This window comes from Mauremys reevesii, linkage group 5 (genome assembly GCF_016161935.1).
Source record: "Mauremys reevesii isolate NIE-2019 linkage group 5, ASM1616193v1, whole genome shotgun sequence".
NCBI lineage: Eukaryota > Metazoa > Chordata > Testudines > Geoemydidae > Mauremys > Mauremys reevesii.
The window spans coordinates 136,307,740-136,329,234 of NC_052627.1; the positions used below are offsets into that span (position 1 = coordinate 136,307,740).

General features: G+C 39.6%; 1 protein-coding gene across 7 annotated transcripts in view; it reads right to left on the reverse strand.

Moving 5' to 3' along the window:
• ZNF638 (zinc finger protein 638) overlaps positions 1-21,495 on the reverse strand; it is a 109,714-nt gene that overhangs the window by 35,544 nt on the left and 52,675 nt on the right. For all 7 annotated transcript variants that reach the window (XM_039539246.1, XM_039539243.1, XM_039539245.1 and 4 more), the window contains 10 exons: positions 12,325-12,386; positions 11,992-12,030; positions 8,251-8,564; positions 6,321-6,670; positions 4,139-4,285; positions 3,532-3,663; positions 3,132-3,190; positions 2,900-2,961; positions 2,261-2,311; positions 1,477-1,548 (listed from right to left, as the gene is read on the reverse strand). In XM_039539246.1, the coding sequence (XP_039395180.1) occupies positions 1,477-1,548; positions 2,261-2,311; positions 2,900-2,961; positions 3,132-3,190; positions 3,532-3,663; positions 4,139-4,285; positions 6,321-6,670; positions 8,251-8,564; positions 11,992-12,030; positions 12,325-12,386 (1,288 nt within the window). The remainder of the gene's footprint in view (positions 1-1,476; positions 1,549-2,260; positions 2,312-2,899; positions 2,962-3,131; positions 3,191-3,531; positions 3,664-4,138; positions 4,286-6,320; positions 6,671-8,250; positions 8,565-11,991; positions 12,031-12,324; positions 12,387-21,495) is intronic.

A 21,495-nucleotide genomic window follows, 5' to 3' on the forward strand; every position in this document is an offset into this window, starting at 1 on the left:
TCTTACTAGCTAACTAGAACCACTACTAACAACTAACTGCAATAACTAATCTTCAACAACCATAAATGAATACAAAATAGCTGAGGCATGCTCGAGGCGGACAAACTAGAACTCTATCTCAGGCCAACTGCGGGCAGTTCATCTGCGCATCCCTATATAGCCTTGATGTGCATCGTGAGGAGGCATAGGGCACCCGCATTGGCCAAACGGGCTTTGCTAGTGGAAAAAGCTCTGATCAAGGGCTTGAGAGGTATATGCGCACCTGAACTGGCACGGCCATAGGGACACCACTCAAAGAATTGGTCTCTCTGTTTTTACAATACCAAGCACACAGAAGATTTTCAGTAATTACTAATCACCATTTTCTGATGATAAAGGCAATTTGATAAGCATGCTCTTCATTAATTATAGGCACTTCCTGCCAATTCCTGGCAGTGAGGGATGCTACTCTTGCCTCAGTTCAGTATCAGAACCTAGAATTTTAGGTGTTTATTCTTCTCAAATAAGCACCGTTGGTGATGAGACTCCTTAGAACAGCATTTCCCAAAGGGGAGGGATAGCTCAGTGGTTTGAGCATTGGCCTGCTAAATCCAGGGTTGTGAGTTCAATCCTTGAGGGGACCACTTAGGGATCTGGGGCAAAAATTGGTCCTGCTAGTGAAGGCAGGGGGCTGGACTCGATGACCTTTCAAGGTCCCTTCCAGTTCTAGGAGATTGGTATATCTCCAATTATATATTATATTAAACTGGAGGGGGGCGGGGCGGCAGCAGAATGCCCTAAACTAATCTGGGGAAATGGAGTAGAAAAGAGCTATGGGAATCGCTCAATGACCCTGGTTTCACTCTAGCTTCCCACTGCAAATATGCTGGTGTAGGTAGAACAGCTCACTTCTTGAAACCCACCTTCCCTCCCTGCTCCTGTAGGCAAGGGTTATATGCCTTCTGCAAACAGCACCTAAGCACTGGTGCCATCATAAAACATGCTGGGGCCTGAGGCAAGGGAACATAAGGGTGCCAGGCAGCTTGCCTATCAAACACCCTATTCAGTGACAACAAGGAGTCCGGTGGCACCTTAAAGAACAATAGATTTATTAGGGCATAAGCTTTCGTGGGTAAAAACCCACTTCTTCAGCTTATGCCCAAATAAATCAGTTAGTCTTTAAGGTGCTACCCGAATCCTCTTTGTTTTTGTGGATACATAAGAACATAAGAACATAAGAAAGACCGTACCAGGTCAGACCAAAGGTCCATCTAGCCCAGTATCTGTCTACCGACAGTGGCCAATGCCAGGTGCCCCTGAGGGAGTGATACAGACTAACACGGCTACCCCTCTGATACTTGACATCCTATTACAATGGCGACTCCAGGGGGGGGGAAAGCTGGGACTCTGCCTTAGAACCTGAAGCACTTCTGTTTTAGAAGGAAAACAATTTCTGCATGTTTTCACTGAAGGAGTGACAATTCTCATTTGCCTTACCTGAAGTGGTTGAAGTTTTCTTAGTTTTACTATCTGTTTGCACCGCCGGTTTCTTTGTTACTTCATGTTTACCTAAGTAAAATAATTGTAACGTAAGAATTCAATATAAGCAGGGGTGCTGGAACTGGGCATGGCTTGAAGTAGTAACCACCACCAAAACACACAGTTTCTGCATTCAGCACTCCCGCTATAAAAACTGTTCCAGCACCCTTGAATGGAAGTGGATATTATTACACCAATTTCAATCCTAAAGGAATCCCAAACACATTACAAAACAGTATACAATTCATAGGAATCACTTCATCCATGACTGAAACGCAATCAGCTCTGGAATAAAAAGAGGCAGCCATTTAACAGTGCACAGTAACACAACAACGGAGACAACAAGTAGGCAAGAATACTAACAGTAACCACAGAGGGAGTTAGACAAGTAAAATACAATTACTAGAATTCAAATTAGGCTAGGACACTGAGGTTTTGTTCTTACAAAACTTGTATTTTTTAATGACCACAAGTAACCTGAATCTCAATTTTACATCTTATCTGAAAAAAAAACAAAAAAACAGCCACTAAGGCACTGGATTCAATAATGACACAAGGAGAGTGCCACCAACTGAATCAACAGCAACATGTGTATTTAAACACCTGACTGATTTCCCATCCAAATACTGACTTGTCCTAATCCTGTTTACAGTTGCTTGTGAAAGCTAATGAAATAACAGTACATGGCACCATGGCTGTTTAGTTACTTTCAAATGTATATTAAAACAAATCTAAAACCTACCAGCAAGTTTAACTGCCTTTGTTGCGGTTTGTCCGGCTTTTGTTAATTTTGCTGAAGTAACAAGAAAAATGTGTCATTACAAATCCTAAATCAGAAAACGATTTTGCTTTAAAAACATGACAAAACCTGGTGGTGAAAAATTATAAAGCCCTATTTTAGCAATGGTCTTCAGTCTTTCAATAGGGTGTTGAACACTGACAGATCAAAACTAGCATGCACTGGGATCTAGAAGAGAGCATACGGCACTTGCTGCAGTGCCTCCTGACAGCTGAATAACTGAGCAGCACTGGTATGGATCTTGGAGGCAGCTATTGCTTATGGGGCTGATCCATAGCCTATTAAAGTTAATAGAAAAAAAACAAAACATTGATTTTATAGGACCATAAATACCATACTCACCTTTTACAGATAAAAGCATACAACTTGTGATCAACCTATTGGAGCATAGGAGTTAGGGATTTATTTTCTTAAGGGGTGTGTGGTTGTATTAAGAGAGGAAATTTCAAGGAGAAACCAAATTGTTTTCTAGCCCCCTTCCTGGGCCTGCTTTCAGTCACAACCAGGTTAAGTAAAAAGTAAATCCGTATTAGCCAAGGAGGAAAGGGAGATAGTATCAGAGAAAGAGTGACTAGAACTCACCTGCAGAAGCAGCTGGAGTAGCAGATTTAGTCTTCTTAGTAGTAGTACTGTTTCCATCTTTTCTAATATGAGAAAGAAACAGGATCAGAGATGACAGGTGGATTTCATAAGTTTTTAAAAACCAATTTCACAAATGTGAAAACATTAGAAAGAACATGGATTTCCACCCATTACTGTTTTCAAGAATTACCAGCAAAAGTGGTACTTACCATGCATGCATGTCAACACTTACTTTGTACTCAATGAAGCTTTCTTTACATTCTGTGGAGTCTTCTTTAGACTTACTTTGACCTGTAATTTATAGAAAGAATATGAAGTAAAACTTTACTGTATTCTCTACATCCTACCTGTTACTACAGACTACATCTTCCATGGCTCGGAAAAAAATTATTACATTTATCCACAAATATCCATCTTCAGTCCATAAGCAAGCAAAAAAATGGGGGGGGGTGGAAATCAAAGAAATGCAAGAGCTGGAATCAGATACATTTATATTTGTTTTAGACTACCGTTCCTCCATAGATGGAGATCTATACCAATCTTAATTCCCCAAAGAAACCTGTTGCTTAAATCATTCATTTGTTAAGAACCCAACAACAAAACATTACCCTATTCTTCAATATCCCGCTTACCTGGCCAGAAGGTGCTTTTGGTTTTTCGGCTATGCTTATTTTCACACGCTTCCCATTTACCAGCACTGGCACTGTCTCACCATACTTCACAGCTGCTATCACTGCCTCTTTGTAGTTCATTTCTAGGAAGGCCTAAAATAAATTGCAAGTTTGTTTTTAATTATTTGCCATACAGTTGAAAACTAAAACCAAATAATATTTTGTTTTAGGAGGTCTGTTCACACCATGTGACCGTGAAGGAATATATATACACAGGTCGGAAATTTGTTGAATCATCTAGATATTTGATATGTTTTAAAAGTTTCTTCCTGTAAAACTGTAATCCAGATTTTTTTCCCAACAATTCTCAGCTCAGAAAGCAACTAAGACTTATTTTGACACTGACAGAGCTAACATGCCTGTTCTTGCAAGATGACTTATGGCATCTTTAAAGGCTGAAACTGGCTAGGTGGCCTTCGACTATAAGCACTTTGGGACAGAGAATTGACAGGTTTAATTGTTCCCCCCTCTTCCTCCCCCCCCATGCTCATAGCCATGTACATTCAAGGCACTATAAGTATGGTATATAGATGCCACATATCGATGGGCACCTTAGAATACATCTTACCTCATTTCTAGAGCGAAGCACCAGGAGGTCACTAACTTTACCAAATGGCTGAACAATTTTTTTAATATCTTGATCTGAAAAGCCATCATCCGGCAAATCCGATATATGGAGAACTGTGCCACAACTCAAAAGCTTCTCTCTCAACAGCTGTAAATAACAACCAACAATTTTCTAAGCCACACACATTAAAAGAAAAAAGCTTTGAATGAAAATCATTGCAAGTTTAAAAACAGATAGACTGGTAAATTAACTTTTTGCAGTTTTGTTTAATATTAGGATAGACTGTAAACCTGCCCTCCCTTATTTCATAAGTATGTCTAAAAGTTTAACTTATTTGTAAAATATGATGTGGGACCACAGTATAATGCAACTGTAATATTATGATCTACTTTGAATATTAGCGCTATTAGTTTTTAAAAAGTGTTATAAAGTTTTAAAATCCTTTTTAAGTTGTTTGGTCTTATGATGCATAAGTTGCTTCACAGGTTCTCAAATATTACCAATGTCACTTAGTTTCATTTGGATATTGTCTATTTAATTTACATTTATCCTATTTAGAAAGATATAATGTTCTCTTTGTTGTACACTTTGATGATAGGAAATTACCTGCTTCTAGCAGCATGATTGGTTGCATCCATCCCAACTAAACAGTGGTAAATAAGAATAATAAAAAAATATTCTGCAGATACCACCCACTGGTTTATGGATGGTTTAAGGTGCCTATCAACAAATTTATGAGAACAAAGGTCATGTGGTTAAATTATTCAACTGGGACCCAAGAGATCTGGGCTTAATTCCTATCTTTACCACATATCAGAGAGGTAGCCGTGTTAGTCTGGATCTGTAAAAGCAGCAGAGTCCTGTGGCACCTTATAGACTAACAGATGTTTTGGAGCATGAGCTTTCGTGGGTGAATACCCACTTCGTTGGATGCATGTACTTTACCACAGGATTCCCGTGTGTGTAAGGGCACATAATCTAATCCAGGGGTCGGCAACCTTTCAGAAGTGGTGTGCCGAGTCTTCATTTATTCACTCTAATTTAAGGTTTTGCATGCTGGTAATACCATTTTAATGTTTTTTAGAAGGTCTCTCTCTATAAGTCTATAATATATAACTAAACTATTGTTGTATGTAAAGTAAATAAAGTTTTCAAAATGTTTAAGAAGCTTCATTTAAAATTAAATTAAAATGCAGAGCCCCCCAGACCGGTGGCCAGGACCCAGGCAGCGCGAGTGCCACTGAAAATCAGCTTGTGTGCCGCCTCTGGCACGCGTGCCATAGGTTGCCTACCCCTGATCTAATCTCTCAGTGCCTCAGCTCCTTATCTGTAAAATTGAGATAGTACTACTTTGTCTGTCTTGTCTATTTAGGTTGTAAATTGCTCTGGAAAAGATCTCTCTTAGAATGTGTATATATAAAAGCGCTTAGCACAATGGGGTTCCTCAGTTGGGGCCTCTAGACACTACCGTAATACACATTATTGTTAATAAATACATAAATGAATAAGAACTAAGGAATAGTCAGTATTGAAACAAGTACCACAGAAATGCATATTAATTGGTCAATACTGCATTGCTCTTATTTCTTAGGTCAGGTCTATACTTACCTGCCGGGTCGACGCGTAGCGTTCGACTTCTCGGAGTTCGAACTATCGCGTCTAATCTAGACGCGATAGTTCGAACTCCGAACGCGCTCCCGTCGACTCCGGAACTCCACCACCGCAAACGGCGGTGGCGGAGTCGACGGGGGAGCCGCGGACTTCGATCCCGCAGCGTCTGGACGGGTGAGTACTTCAAACTAAGGTAGTTTGACTTCAGCTACACTATTCGCATAGCTGAAGTCGCGTACCTTAGTTCGACCCCCCACCCTAGTGTAGACCAGGCCTAAGACCAGAAAAGTGAATTCATGCTAAGAAAGCTGTCAAAGTCAGAGGTCAGAATGACCTATACGCAACTCTTGAATCATTTTCAGCTTTCAACGTACCGTGTTGCAGTACTGCTTATCAGACTTACTAGCAAGTAGTAAACTGCTACATTTAGACTACAGTTTCTACTATACAAAGCCAGCAAACCAGCTGTTTAAAGGGAATATAGTTACACCTTTTTCCAAATGATCTCTCTCAAGATGAGCTGTATTAACCAAATTCTCAAAACCACAATGAAAAATACAAAAACACTGACTCTGTTATAAGGAGCGGGACGAGGAACATTGGTTTCCTTTGCAGCTTTCCCATCAAAATTCATCTCTTTCTTTTCTTGCACACCAGAAATTTCAGATTTCATTTTAGAAGCAGCTGAGCCAGGCACAGATGATAAATCTTTCTTCAAAGTCTTGTGATGACCTGTAGCACTTAGTGGCTTTTTCATAGATCCATGTATCTTCCCTACCCCTGAAATCCCTTGTGCAGGTGATGCTTTTCCTATCCCTGAGGACCCTTGTCCAGCTGCTTGAAGTGATTTCTGTTTATTGAACTCTGCAACGAAACTGGCTCCCAAACTTTTTACTACAGCCTCCAAGGCTGCCTTTTTGTCTGAGGAAAAGAAAAACAGTTTTTCTATAATACATTGTTTATCAGTTTCCCAAGCAGGACTGGAGCTGTAAGAAACTGCTTTATCTAAACAAATCTGATAATTTGCAAAAGTGCAAATGAAAATTATGAAAAAAGGTGAAAAGATAGAAAGGAACCGAATATTTTTAATCAAGTTTGTTCTCCTTTTATCATTGTATATAATTAAAACTGTAGCAAAAACAAAACTTTACTTTTTACCATTAACATTGCCTGTTTTCTTTCAGCAATACATTCATAGCCTGGACAAAGGAAGCAGATAGTCAGTTTCCATTCCTAAATGTGTGCAGTAGTACAAAGCTGCAACATTTGGATTGCAAACACTGCAGTGGAATTTTTCAATACCCAAGCATTGTTTTAATTGGAACTTAAAACAAATAATTAAAATAAAAATATTTTTTGGTAAAAACTTGTGTAAACAAAGCTGAAGTTTTGGGCCTCAACCACCCCAACCACACAGTATATCCCCTTGGCAAGGATAACTCCATTTTCAGAACTAAGTTGCACACACAGTTGCCCAAAATAATATGAACTTTTAAGAGCTGCACACACTTTCAAACTGGGTGAAACGGAGTAAGGGGCAGCGAAGAGGAAGAAAATAAAAAGTGTCCATGGGTACTTTATACTTCTAAAATCTTCCAGCTAGCATCACAGAATTTTTTTTTAATCCCATCCTGCTCATCATTCACCCAGCCACTTTCAAATGTGAAAGAATTAGTAGAGATTTTAATATAGTTCTCTCTGCTCCTCCTCCTCCCCTCTCCCCCCCCCCCCCCGCACTACCTTTAGCCCTCTCCTCTATTTACTGCCCTTGCCGGTGCATCTTCCTGTTCCTCTTTCCTCTCTTCTGTACTGCAGTTGCCAGAGCAGCTTTGCAATTATTATGCTGGGGAAGGGAGGGTTCTTAAACTGCTCTCTGCTCCAATCTCGCCTCATTGATCTAAGAGCTAAGCAGGGGTACAATTAACATTCTCTCAACAGGCAGTGTAATCCCTTCTCCCCATTACTGACACTGCTAGAAGAAGGCAGGCCTCGGATCTTGCAGATGAAATGAGGAGTGAGGAACCTGATGCCCTTCATAGAATCTGCAATAGTTAATGTCACCAAAAGCTAAAATGGTACAGGGATGACATTCCACACTGTTTTAGGTGTTGTTGAGGTAAAAAAATAAAAAAAAACTTTTGCAGGAGAAAAAGAAAGCTGAAGGACGGAATTGTTAAAACATGGTTCAGTTCTCATGGCTCAGGAGACACCATCAGCTTACAAAACATAATTGTCTGAAAATTTACCACTTCTATTAACACCTAAAATTACTATATATGAAAGACTAAAAAACAAACAAGCAAACAAACAAAAAAAACACAACACCTTTCTCCAGCATTATTCCAGGCACTTGACAGCAGTTAGTGAACAGTGAGTTTCACTATTTCCACTATATAATCAAACTGGCAGGTGGGCTCGAGGACAGGTAAAGTTCCTGAAAACTACCAAAGTTTCAGTCTGATAAGCTTGCCCTTTAATTACTGTAATATCCATCTCCTTACCTGGAGATCTAGCTGTCCTCCTTGATGCCCATTCATTGCTAGCAGATCTTTGGGGTCGTGGACTACACCTCAGAGGATTTCTAGATCGTTGTGGTGACCTAGACCTGTGTCTAGGGCTAGGACGACGCATATGCCTTGGACTTCGACTTCTTGGTCTAGCTAGCCTGAAACGGCCAGGGCTCCGGGATCGGGATCGGGATCGGGACCGGCGAAGAATATGGCCAGAGCCTGATCCTCTTGAATGCCTAGGACCAGGACTAGCAGAGTTGGAACGTCTCTTTGGGGTCTGATTTTCTTTTCTCTCGCCTTCATTTCTGTGAAACAAAGGTAGATGACCAGATTACCCAAAGTAGTTCCTTATCTAATTTGAAAAGGATCAATTCAATTTAAAAAGTCTGTTGAAACAACTTGTGAAAATAAAACTAAAACCGGAGATAAGAGTAAGTGTGCTTCAAACTCCAGTAACACAAGTTCCTTAATGGAATTTAAGTACCAGGAATTGAGTTGAAGAGAGGCTACTAGAATACAGGTGACAACATTTGAAGGGAGAAGGAGAGGAAACTAAAAAGATAACCCCAAGGTTGTGAGCGTAAGAGACAGGGAGGATGGTGGTGCTGTCAAGAAGGAGGAGAAGGTCCCCCCAAGAAGGAGGAGAAGGTCCATCAAAAAAAAAGAATTAATTATGTTTTGACTATGTTGAAATTGAGTTTCGTGATGGGTAATACAGGACATTAGCCCTGCAAAACAGTCAGATAGATGGGAATGAACAAAGACAACATGCCAGGATTGAAGTAAATATTAGACAGCTGCAAATAGATGTTACCTAAATTTGGGTGAACAGATGCAGACACCAAAGTACAAAGTATATAGGGAGGACATAACAGAGAACAGAGCCCTGAGGGCCAGGGGGAGAAGAGGGATCACCTGAGGAGACAATGAAAGCACTCAGAGGTAGGAGAACTTTGATATGCCAGGCCACAAAAGCCAAGGAAGAACAGGATGTCCAGGAGAGACTGACTGAGTGGCTAAAAACTGCAAGGTGACTGAAGATTCAGAGAGGTTCTAAGACCAAAAGGGACCATAAAAATCTAGTCTGACTTCCTATATAACACAAGCAATAGAATTTTACTAGTAACTCCTATATCAAGCCTATCAGAAACAGATGAGGAAGTAGCAAATGCAAAATGTGAAGAGGACAGGAATAGTGGGAAGACAGTGCAGTGTGAGAGAAAGGTAAAAGAGCTGTCACTGCAGTGTGAGGCTGTATACTAAATTTCATCTTAGTGGAATTTGAAATTAGAGAAAGGCAACCTGTAAAATCTTATTACTCATATCTCCATTAAAAAACAAAGTTTTTAATATTACAAAGACTAATCACAGTAGTTAAGTAGAATCATAACACCGCCCCCTGCCGATGGACAATCCAGCAACTATTGCTGAACTGGGAACAATGCACAAGCAATACATCAAGGCCCTTGGAAAATGGCCAGCAGCTCTGGGTCTGACTGACAGGCTATAATAGCCAGCTACACCCAATTTCTCTCACTGTGTTATCATGATACAGATATTCAAAAAAACCCACCCCTCAACAAAAATAAAACCTTGCACACCCTTAAGCCTACTAGATCCTCATCCCAAAGATTGCTATCTAATGTTTGACATATTCCTAGAGGTAGGAACCTTTTCTTTCTCTTTGTTCTGTACTGCACTGAGCACGTCAGCACTCCGAAACAATCATTAGCAGCACTCAATGTTTCAAAACTTAATCAGCCATATGTATTCTCAGACAAAATCATTAATACATTTAAAAAGGTGCCTGTGCACTAGATCTGTTCCCAGTAATTTTTGTGTTCATATTTTCAGCCTTTTAACAAGCAGCTTCCCAAGAGTTGTAGAATCATAGAAATATAGGGCTGGAAGGGACTTCGAGAGGTCCTTAAGTCCAGCTCTCTGGGCTGATGCTGCACCTAGTAAACCTAGACCATCCCTGATAAGAGGTTTGTCCAACCTGTTCTTAAAAACCTCCAATCATAAGGATTCTACAACCTCCTTTGGAAGCCTAATCTAGAGTTTAACTACTCTTACAATTAGAAAGGTTTTCCTAATATCTAACCTAAATCTCACTAGCCACAGATTAAGCCTATTACTACTGTCCTATCTTCAGTGGACATGGAGAGCAAATGATCAGAGTCCTCTTTATAACAGCTCAACATATTTGAAGACAGTTTTCAGTTTCCCCTCAGCCTTCTTTTCTCAAGACTAAACATACCCAATTTTTTTTAACCTTCCCTCACAGGTGAGGTTTTCTAAAACCTTTTATAATTTGTTGTGCTCCTCTAACCACTCTGCAATTTATCCACATCTTTCCTAAAGTGTAACCCACAGAACTGGATACAGTGCTCCAGCTGAGGCCTCACCAGTGCTAAGCAGAGCTGGACAATTACCTCCCATGGGTTACATACAAACACTCCTGCTAATATATCCCAGAACAATATTAACCTTTTTCGCAAATGTACCACATTGTTGCCCCATATTCAATTTGTGATTAACTATAACCCCCAGCTCCTTATTTCCATTTTGAGCTGTGCATTTGATTTTTTCATCCTAAGTCAAGTACTTTGCACCTGTCTTTGAGTTTCACCTTGCTGAATTCAGATAAATTCTCTCATGTGTCAAAGTCATTTTGAATTCTAATCCTGTCCTCCAAAGTGCTTGGAACCTTTCCAGCTTGGTGTTATCCACAAATTTTATAAGCATACTCTCCACTCCACTATCCAAGTCATTAATGAAAATATTGACTAGTAACAGACGCAGGACTGACTCCTGTGTTACCCCACTAGATACATCCTCATAGCTTTTCAGTGAACCATTGATAATTACTCTTTGATTATGGTCTTTCAACCAGATGGGTACCCATCATATAGTAAATTTCATCTAGACCACATTTCCCTAATTTGCTTATAAGAATGTCATGTGGAGCTATGCCAAAAGCCTTACTAAAATTAAGACATATAACATCTATTGTTTCTTCCCTATCCCCTAGACCAGGTAAGCCTGTCAAAGACAAATCTATCATTTCATGATCACTTTCACGCAAATTGCGAACATCTTGCTTAAAAGGCATAGGCCAACTTCAGGAAACAGAAAATTATCCATCTCTTTCCTGATTTATACACAAGACAAGCTAAAAATACACACACAATTCTGAATAACAGAATATTCTGATTGTGCTGAAATAGAATTAAGAGAACAAGAAAAGAGTAGAGATTGCAGTCTTCAAATAAAGTTGCTTCAAAATTCATATATGCATAGATCTTAAGGTCAGAAGAGACTATTAGATCATCTAGTTTGACTTTCCATATAACACAGGCCACAGGTAATGGTGATATACTATCTACTGAGCCCAATAACTTGTACTTGACTAAAGGATATCTGCCAGAAAGACATCTAATCTTGAGCAAGACAGTACTGCTCTCCATGCTTTTCCAGAGACTGTTCCCTCAGCCTTGTACTTTTCTCTGAAAGAGGAGCCCCAACAGTATAGTATTGCTGTTGTGTATAGAACCTATGATCAAGTATAAGAAAACCAGCATTTAACGTAATTGTACAATAAAAACATAAGGGCACCACAGCTATTGCTTACAAGCAGAAAACTGGGTAAAGGAAAAGTAACTCATTATTTTATTAATTTCTTATTGTTGGGATTAATTGAAAATTGCCTTATTTCTCAAAGGCAGTTACCTCTTCGAAGAATAGACCTCAGGATTCCAATCAGGATACCTGTTTTAAAAATAAAATAGTCAATGCAACAAGTTGAACTTGCAACCTGAACTACTCTAATATTAGATTTCCAACTATGTTCCTAACTTATTTTCACTGCAATAGGTTATGAAGCTCAAGTCCTGGGGCAGCAACAACTGTAAGTAACTAATGTTAGCTTAAACTCTATCCTAATCACCCAAAACAAATAAGGCTGACCCATACATATAAGGCTAGTTAAAGAAATATGACAGTAATGTGCTATACCATATGACTACTGTATAAACGTACACACAAACAACAGAAATCCCTTACTGTTGACGTAACTGACGGCAGCTCTCAATGTGAGCAGGATTATTCTGATGCTGAATCCAATCCTGTTGGAGGAAAAGATATCCGCAGAAGTTGATTAATGTATAAATGCCAACGTGTCCAAAATTAATATAAAGTAAATTATAGTTATCAAAAAATCTGATGTTTAGTTCAACTCTCTCATCTTAAATGGCTACATTTTATACTAAATAAAAAACCATTAATATCACATTAAATTTGTTAACGTGCACATATACAAATGAAGTCTTTAGCAGGAGTTACACAGAAACAATGCATTAAATTAAAACGAATCAGCAATTTATTTGCTTCAAAAGAGTGAGTTGTTTCAGTCATCATTACTTAACTCCATCCTTAGAGGTTTTTAAGGTCAGGCTTGACAAAGCCCTGGCTGGGATGATTTAGTTGGGGTTGGTCCTGCTTTGAGCAGGGGGTTGGACTAGATAGCCTCCTACAATCTCTTCCAACCCTAATCTTCTATGATAACCCAAAAAAACCTTTAACAGCCAGTTATGTATAAAACTATTAGCAATCATCTAAAAAAATTTAGAGTTTAATGTGTTGTTACTTACGCTGAGCAAATCTGACAAACCGAAAAACTGTATAACTTCAGCAAACACAGATGTGCAATTTTAAGATGTTAGATATCAAAAGCTAAGTCATTAAGACTTATGCCATTATATTAATGCCTCAAACTCAAGAACAGAATTTTAAAATGTTCATCCTTACTCATGCATTAAAATATAAGGTAAACAAAAAGTTTATTTTAAATTTCTATTTTCTGTCAGTTAATTCACATGGAGATGAAGCATTTTTTTTCCATGTACAAACACTGAAATATTTTTTATTTATATTTGGGAACATTTGGCTGGAAATTAATAGCTGTGACACTATAGCCTAAAGGACCAATGTAAGGCCGCACACCTGCATGTGCTTAAAGTTAAGACCATACATGAGTAGGCCAAATGAGACTAATTAAGGTTTGCAAGACTGGGGCAAAAAGACATTATTGCCTAATGTACAATAGCAAACTGACCTACCTTTTGCTGAAAATTATTGGTACCAATGTAAAAGCAGCAAAGAGTCCTGTGGCACCTTATAGACTAACAGACGTATTGGAGCATGAGCTTTCGTGAGTGCATGCATCTGATGAAGTAGGTATTCACCCACGAAAGCTCATGCTCCAATACGTCTGTTAGTCTATAAGGTGCCACAGGACTCTTTGCTGCTTTTACAGATCCAGACTAACACAGCTACTCCTCTGATATTTGGTACCAATGGTCAGTTTGCCAGTACAGACAGCTCTTACGGGCCCAAACTTGTAAAGTACTGAGTGTTCTCAAATCCTAATGAAAGTTTCCCTAAAGTCAATTTCCATTCCATTTTAATAATGGTTTAAAAACAGATATTATATATTGCAACTAAATATGTAAAATTTTACAAAATAGCAAAATTCTAATGTAAAACCAGTTTTGCAACAGGATGAAAACCAGTTTTAAAATCAATTAAATTGAAGTCCCATGCTACCAAAGCCACAAGTGTTCCTTGTTGCAAGAACACAGTTACTGGTAAAAGTATATTATTTTTTCCAAACACATTTCAGAGTTTATACAGAAAATAAAAAGAAATTAAAAAAAAAAAACACGTGAAATTTTAGAATACTGTCCTGTCTCCCTCCACATACCAGAAGAAGTTATCATGATGGTATAGAGAAATATTTGTAATGGCTTTTTTCTTTTAAAGCCACAAAAAGGGAAATTCAACTAACCCTGTCCTCAACTAGATCTCTCCACTTAAGTAACACAGCAAGTTTGGTACAAAACAGCACCTCACTGCTCGGCACTACCCACATATCAAAACAAAAGCATGAGTTACAAACTAAACAGAAAATTCAGGTGTTGAAAGTTTATTTTTATTTAAGTCTGTAAAACAAAGTTAACAAAATAAAACTTCCTATAGGTTTTTTTTTTTAAATCAGTCTCAGAGGGGTTGTGAGGATTCATTACTAGTGTTTGTAAAACAGAAGATTCAAAGTGCCCAGTATTACTCATACTTTACTATTAAAATGCCCTTGAATTACTATTAACACTTGTTTTGACAAAATATATTAAGAATTTTTATTTTTTTTAAAAGACGACTCCTCTTGAGATTGTTTTGCTTCAGGAACAAAAATATTTCAGACTCAGACACTACCACTGCCACAGTTGACTGCAGAACTGTATGTATAGCAAAGTAAACTTATTTAAAGATTGCAACTTGCACTAAAATACAAATCAGTTTTCATAAACTATTTCTCCCAAATATCAGCATCCATTTTTCCTACTCTTAGAATAAAATGTACCTAGGCTTAACACTTGTAGCTAAAAAAACTGGAGATTAAACTGATTAATCTGTGAAAATGAAAGGGAATGCAAATAACCCACCCACCCACCATCTTCTTTCTGGCCCCAAATGAGAAAAATCACCACTCATTTTTAGGGAGGGGTGTAAAGAGGTCATTTTATTTCCAAGTCTCTTTTTAGCTAGCAATCCAACTAGCATTAACTAGAATGACAGACAATATGTTACATTCTTCTCCCTTACAAATACGCTAATCATTTGCTCTGAATCTTAACTTCTCCAATTCCCTCTTGTATTTAATATAATCATTTCCAATGTACTCCTTCCAATTTCCAATCTGATTCCCTCAATCCCCAGGACTATCCCTCTCCCACCCTGCAATATAAGGATTTTCTTTCTGAAAAAGGTATGGACCAACATCCCTCTAAGTCTATAGCATGGTAAGTGTTCCTCTTTCAGTCAGTCAAGCCTCATCTACATTAGCATCACACCTGTGCTCTTGTGCATGCCAGTTCTGCGCAGAAGAGCTAGAAATAAAGATGAATAGAATCATATTTTGTTCTGTGAACTAAGTAATGTATGCAGAAGCATACACACAGTTCTCTTGCAGGAAGAAAAAGAATTTTCACGATTTCAGACTGAATTTAAAATCCAAGAAGTTTCAACCCAAATAGATTTAAAACAAAAGTTAAAACACCTAAAATAAAATAACTAGAACACTATTGCCCAATTATAATATTCAATGAACATGTAACAAATTCTTTCAACACTGAAATTACAAACCAATCTCATTCTAAAAATAGTGAGGATACTGACACTTTTAAAGCTATAGTGTATTTCTACTGTACAATTTACCTAGAACTGTGATGTTAAGTCATGAAGGAAGTTACATTTCCTGGATATATTCACTAAATAAGTTAAAACAATCCTGGTTATTTTATTTGTTGCACAAAAGGTGGTTTTTCCCTTTCTTAAAAAAGCTTGTTTATTTTGAAAAAAATAACACCCTTAAAAAAACCCAAAAAAACTGACAGATAATCATAAGAACTGCCATTCCATTTTTTTCCTCCAACAGAAAAATAGTTTCCACCTCTAACAAAAGGCTGTAAAACAAAAAAATTGAAGTACTGAGTGGACAAACAGGATTTGCAATAAAACAAGTCATCTATGATGAAACTCAATTTTCTGGCTTTAATTTGTTGCTGGCAAAAAAAATAACTCAGAACTCCAACTTGACTGCAAGACTTTTACATCAAACAGCATTCAGCACAGCAACCCTGATCGGAACCACAAAAAGGAACAAAGGTTTGGAGGTGAAAAACAATATGCATGCAATCAATTTATCTGGGCCACTCAGAAGTTCAAATCTTTATTGCTTCTCTAACCTCAAGGAGCCCATCAGGTTCATCATGTGCTGTGAAACTGACCAGTCCCATAAGATAAAAGCAGGGTTTGGCTGAGTCAATACTTAGACCACACACAGACAGAAAGTTACCATCTCAAGTTGTGCTGGTGGCACTCTTCTCTGATGTCAGAAAACAACCAATACCCCAGCATGGTAACAGGACTTTGTGATGCTGCTGGTGCCATCTTCACAGAACCAAGGTGTTGATCACTTGTAATTAGTAGAGAACCGATGGCCAGTTTTTGTAGCAACAGTAATTTTAACCCCAGTGGTCCTTGCCAAACTCCACTATGTGTAATTACATTATTCCTCAAATTCCTTCTACAATTTGAAATGGCTATCCTATTCTTCACTTTCTGTTCTAAACTGTGATAAAGTTGTTATGCACTATTAAACTGCTGCATTCCACTCCAGAAATGGCTGCATTTCAATGATGGCAGGAATGATAAGACATATCCCTTACAAGGAAGTTGTGAGGTTTAATGTTGGTAAATGCTATGAGGTCTTAAATAACTGTGCCATACAGATGCAAAATACTATAATCTTTCGGTTTTGTACAGCTATTGCAATAGAGAGGTATTAAAAACTAATTTCAGATTAAAATGTTGCATCAAAGAGACAGAATGGTAAACTTCAGAATACTGTGAATATCAGGACCACCTTCAGCTGTGATCAGACCTCATAAGTTAAGCAGGGGTATGTAACTGCAGAGACACCCGCAGGGAAAAGCCTAGGATGGTTCAGGTAATAGCATTAGCACTTTTCCCTCAATCATAACTGAACCAGTGCTCCACATAGTGGTGGAAGAACCAAGCTGAGAGATGGTTTATTTCAGATGAGACAAACAGAAGGTGTTGGCCATTAACGGTCTTTGGAAATCCAATGGCACTTTCCCCAACAGCAGTAGTTACCCCTAAAGCCATTGCACAGAAACAAAAATTCTTTGCATCTGTCTTCGTGGCTCAGGATGCGAGGGAGATTCCCAAACCGGAGCCATTCTTTTTAGGTGACAAATCTGAGGTGTTATTAGAGGTGGTTTGCGAACAAATTGATAAACTAAACAGTAATAAGTAACCAGTGTGGAAGTAGAGCAAGAACTGACAGGGATTTGAAAGGGATTTCAATGCAAACAGGCCCCTCTGTGAGTAAGAGTCAGGCAAGCTGCAACCCTAATAATGCGAGACTTGTAGAAACGAGGATTGTGTGAGGCGAGTGGGAAAGAACTGTAAGAGAAGTTGTTACGATACTGTTAGACAAAGTGTGGAATGTAGACAATAGTCTAAATAGAAGTGAGAAAAATAAGATATCAAGATGACCTATGTATAAACAAAATGCAGATGTTGCTCATTATTGTATGTAATAAAAGGTATAAATGCTTGCTGTAATTGTTTACCTGTAGAGAGACCTGTTTAGCTCTCTCCCTCCAACAATTGCTAGAGATAAAGTATCTGACTTGCTGCACCCATTCAGAGTGAGAACTCTGTTTTTCTCCGACAATTTGGGGGCTCATCCAGGATGGCAATGCCTGTGGAGACAATGGCAGCTGCTGCAGACCGTTCCCCTTCGAACCCCATGGCGCCTCAATAGAGGTAGAGACTTTTTGAAATCTCTGTATTGGGGTATCGGAGGAGGACTGCCCGTGGGGCTGTTTGTCCCTGCTGGGCTTACACCATCTGAACTTATTGACTGTGCAGCAAGATCAGATGCAGAGCGGTACTGGAGAACTGTTTTGCCACCCTCAATAAGGTAGTTGTATGCGGTACTGGGGACCATAGTTTGGCTACCCCCAAATAAGGTTAATGCACCGGTGCTGAGGGGTTGTTACCACCTCATATGAGGGAAAGTATACTGAGTCTAGATATAAGGTACAGATGCATCGTGGTATTTAGCAATAGAGGCCTGGGTGTCTGTGGGGGTATACCAGTGTGAATGAGAGTCACCGGAAGACGCCCAGAGTTTTCTGCGAAGCTGGTGGGCTCGTGACCAGAAATACTCTAATGCAAGCCCAGTGACTCCACCTAGTGGATCGGTAAAAGATCCAACCCACGGTGGGCTGTCTCTGCCTGGCATTGTCCAGCAAGGGGCCTGCCTGGGTCTAGGACTGTGTGAACCCATCTTCCCTCCCCCTTTCCTCTCCGCATGAGCCACTGACTGATCTGACCACTTCACTGGAGGCAATGAGAGTAAGCGGCGCCGTCTCTCTGAGACTAGCCGATGCTCTTTGCTGAAGGGAGGTGTAGGAGGGTCATGGCCATCCTCATTAACCTTTCCTGTGTGAGTGACCTGTGGTGGGATACCCTTAGTTTATAAGCTGTTAGCGGACAGGGTGGGGTGTGTGTGTGTGTGTGTGTGTGTGTGTGTGAGAGATTGGAAAATGGATGGGGGACAGTCTAAGCATTCCTCCTCACCCCCTAAGGGTACCCCAGCATATTACATGTATGTACGTTATGGTCCTAAAACCTGCAAATATTTAGAGAACTGGAATCTTTACACACGCAAAAATCCATCTAAACAATGCCCAGTAGAAGGTACCTTCCATTTAGATAAGATCATACATCTAAGAGGAGCTTTTAATCACCAAAAAGCCTCTGACACACAGTGGGAGCAATTTGTCTATTGAGGAAAGGAACAGGTTAATTTGAAATTCAGCTTTGCCCAAAGATAAAGAGAGAGCTGCTCTGCATTCAAGGTCAAGAATGAACACAGACCATGCCAAGTACAAAGAAAAACTGCTTTCAGCCCCAGCTGGCTGTGAAAAAATATAGACAAAGGCAAACCTTTGTGACCCTGGAGCTGGCGTGGTTTTGGGGACGTTGAAGAAGCCACAGGCAGCAGGCCTGGACTGGAATCTCTGAAAGAGACGCTGCAGGAGACCCCAGCGTGTAAAAGAACAGCCTTCCCAAGAGTGGAAGCAAGTTGGAAATTCTGGACAAGCTATATACAGGATAATCTCCCGTCCACCTCCCCCTCCTTCTCTGGACGTTATACACAGACATGGCCAGTCTGGACGTACATGTGTATGAAAGTGGCTTGGGGCGTTAACGTTTTTCTTTCCCTGAGTGATGTGGGAGCGTTCCCAACACTCTGTTTTATTATTTTATGAAGCTTTAAAATTCTGTCATATGGTGTGTTTTCTTTATCTTCCCCCAAACAAAGCTGCGGTGTCAGCCTGATCACCTGACACGAGGGATAGATTGGTAACAAAAAATCTGTCACAGTTTGGTGGGAAATTGAGTAGGGGGGAGCCCTGCAGAATGCACACCATCTATTTGTTTTGCCCTTGTTATTTTATGTTTGCTTTGCTTGGTACTGTTGGTGTTATACATTGAGGATTGCATGATTAAAGGTGTGCCCACTCTCAGACGCAGTAAATCTGAGAACTAGAGAGCGATTTAGCATTCCTCTCTCCACCCCGGTTGACCGGGTAGGGTGTCAGGTGGATCTACCCCCAGTCATAGCGATCATGAACCAGGCAGCAACTCAAACCTAAGCCCAGGGCAAGTTGCAAGTCTTGAGACAGGACTTCCAGGCAGAAAAGGAAACACTGGCTAAGCAAGTACCAGTCCTTCAGGAACTTGTCAAAATTTAACCATTTGTGTTCAGCATATGCCGTAACAGCAGTGTGTTTGCCACAAAGAGGGAACTGAATAGTTAAACGCCAATGGGCCATGCGTTTTTGCCCAGGTGGCAAACCTCATGAGGGAAGACTCGGGTAGCCTTGTGAGTAAGAATGTTTAAGGGAAGAGACCAGGGGGGTGCGGGCTAGTTGAGAAGCCCACCCTCCTTGCTAAATTGGTAGTGGAACAAGCTGGTGCCCATGGAAGGGATGGTTCAGCGAGAAAAGCAGGATCCGGTCCAAGGGGGCAGGCAACAGATAGAGAGATTGGAAAACAGGTTGGAAATTTGGAGGGCATAGTGAAAGAAAAGGAGTAAGTAAGTACAGGAATGGGAAACTTAAATCCCTGGAACAATAACTGGAATGGTAAAATCTGAGCTGATTGGGTGTCGGTTTGGGAGATAAATAAGTGATTTAAGGAAAGAGTGAGAAGTTAAGTCTGCAATTGCTAGAGGGAATCAAGCAGTTGAACTTTGTAAAATGCTAACGAGGAAAATTCTTGGTATCTTTGAAATGTTTGTAAATAAATCCAGGCAAAGAAATTATTTGATTGCAATCATTTGGCTATGAACAATTTAGTCGAATTAACTAAAGAAATGTAAATATTCAATGTTACTTAATTAAAATCATATTAGGCTCTAAGGGGCTACAGTAAGTGGTGTTTTCTTTCAGATCGTTGTATGTTTTGAAAGCAGGAGTTAAAAGTAAAAGGCAATCAAAATACTGGTAAAAACAATTGTCTCTCTTTTAAGAAAGAGTCTTTAAGCTGTGGATAGCTTTGGATCCAGAAGCAAGCCAGAAAGCATCTGTATTAATGCAAATCATCTAACTGATAAGGTAGGAGCCACTGAAACCTGGGCTGCCTATGAAACAAAAAAAATATGAAGTAATTCCTCTGTTTTGCCTGAAATCAACAAGGGTATTTGTATACAAAGGAAATATTTTAAGCAGTGACTGACTACCCAAAAGAGGTAGACCTATTTTTTTTGTCTTTCAGAAAATCAGAGAAAACTGATGCCAGCTGAAAAGCCATCAACATACCATGCATTTACTGGTAAGTATGCCCAGTGGTCTGTGATGGGATGTTAGATGGGTTGGGATCTGAGTTACTACAGAGAATTCTTTCCTGGGTGCTGGCTGGTGAGTCTTGCCCACATGCTCAGGGTTTAACTGATCGCCATATTTGGGGTCGGGAAGGAATTTTCCTCCAGGCAGCTTGGCAGAGGCCCTGGAGGTTTTTCGCCTTCCTCTGCAGCATGGGGCACGATCACTTGCTGGAGGATTCTCTGCAGCTTGAGGTCTTCAAACTGCAATTTGGGGACTTCAATAACTCAGACATAGGTTAGGGGTTTGTTATAGAAGTGGATGGGTGAGATTCTGTGGCCTGCATTGTGCAGGAGGTCAGACTAGATGATCATAATGGTCCCTTCTGACCTTAAAGTCTATGAGTCTATGGCACAATAAGAATTATGTTCTGTGTTTTATGTCCTGTCTTGTGGCCAGAATTATTGTGTTTAATATTTTCATAGGACAGTCTAGTTCAAAATCATATAGAAGGATTAAATCAAAATGCAGATACTTGTTTTATTCAACTTGGAATACAAAGTGTTTGGATAATATCAGGAAAATGTGATATACTAAAGTCTAATACATTTGCTTAAGAAAAAAAAAAAGAAACTTCATTGGCCAGATCTTTTAACTGAAAAAAAAATGGTTGGTGTGCAAATTTTTAACAACGGTCTTTGGAAGCAAGGACATGAAAGGTTAACCCACTCCCCACATTGTACATGGGATC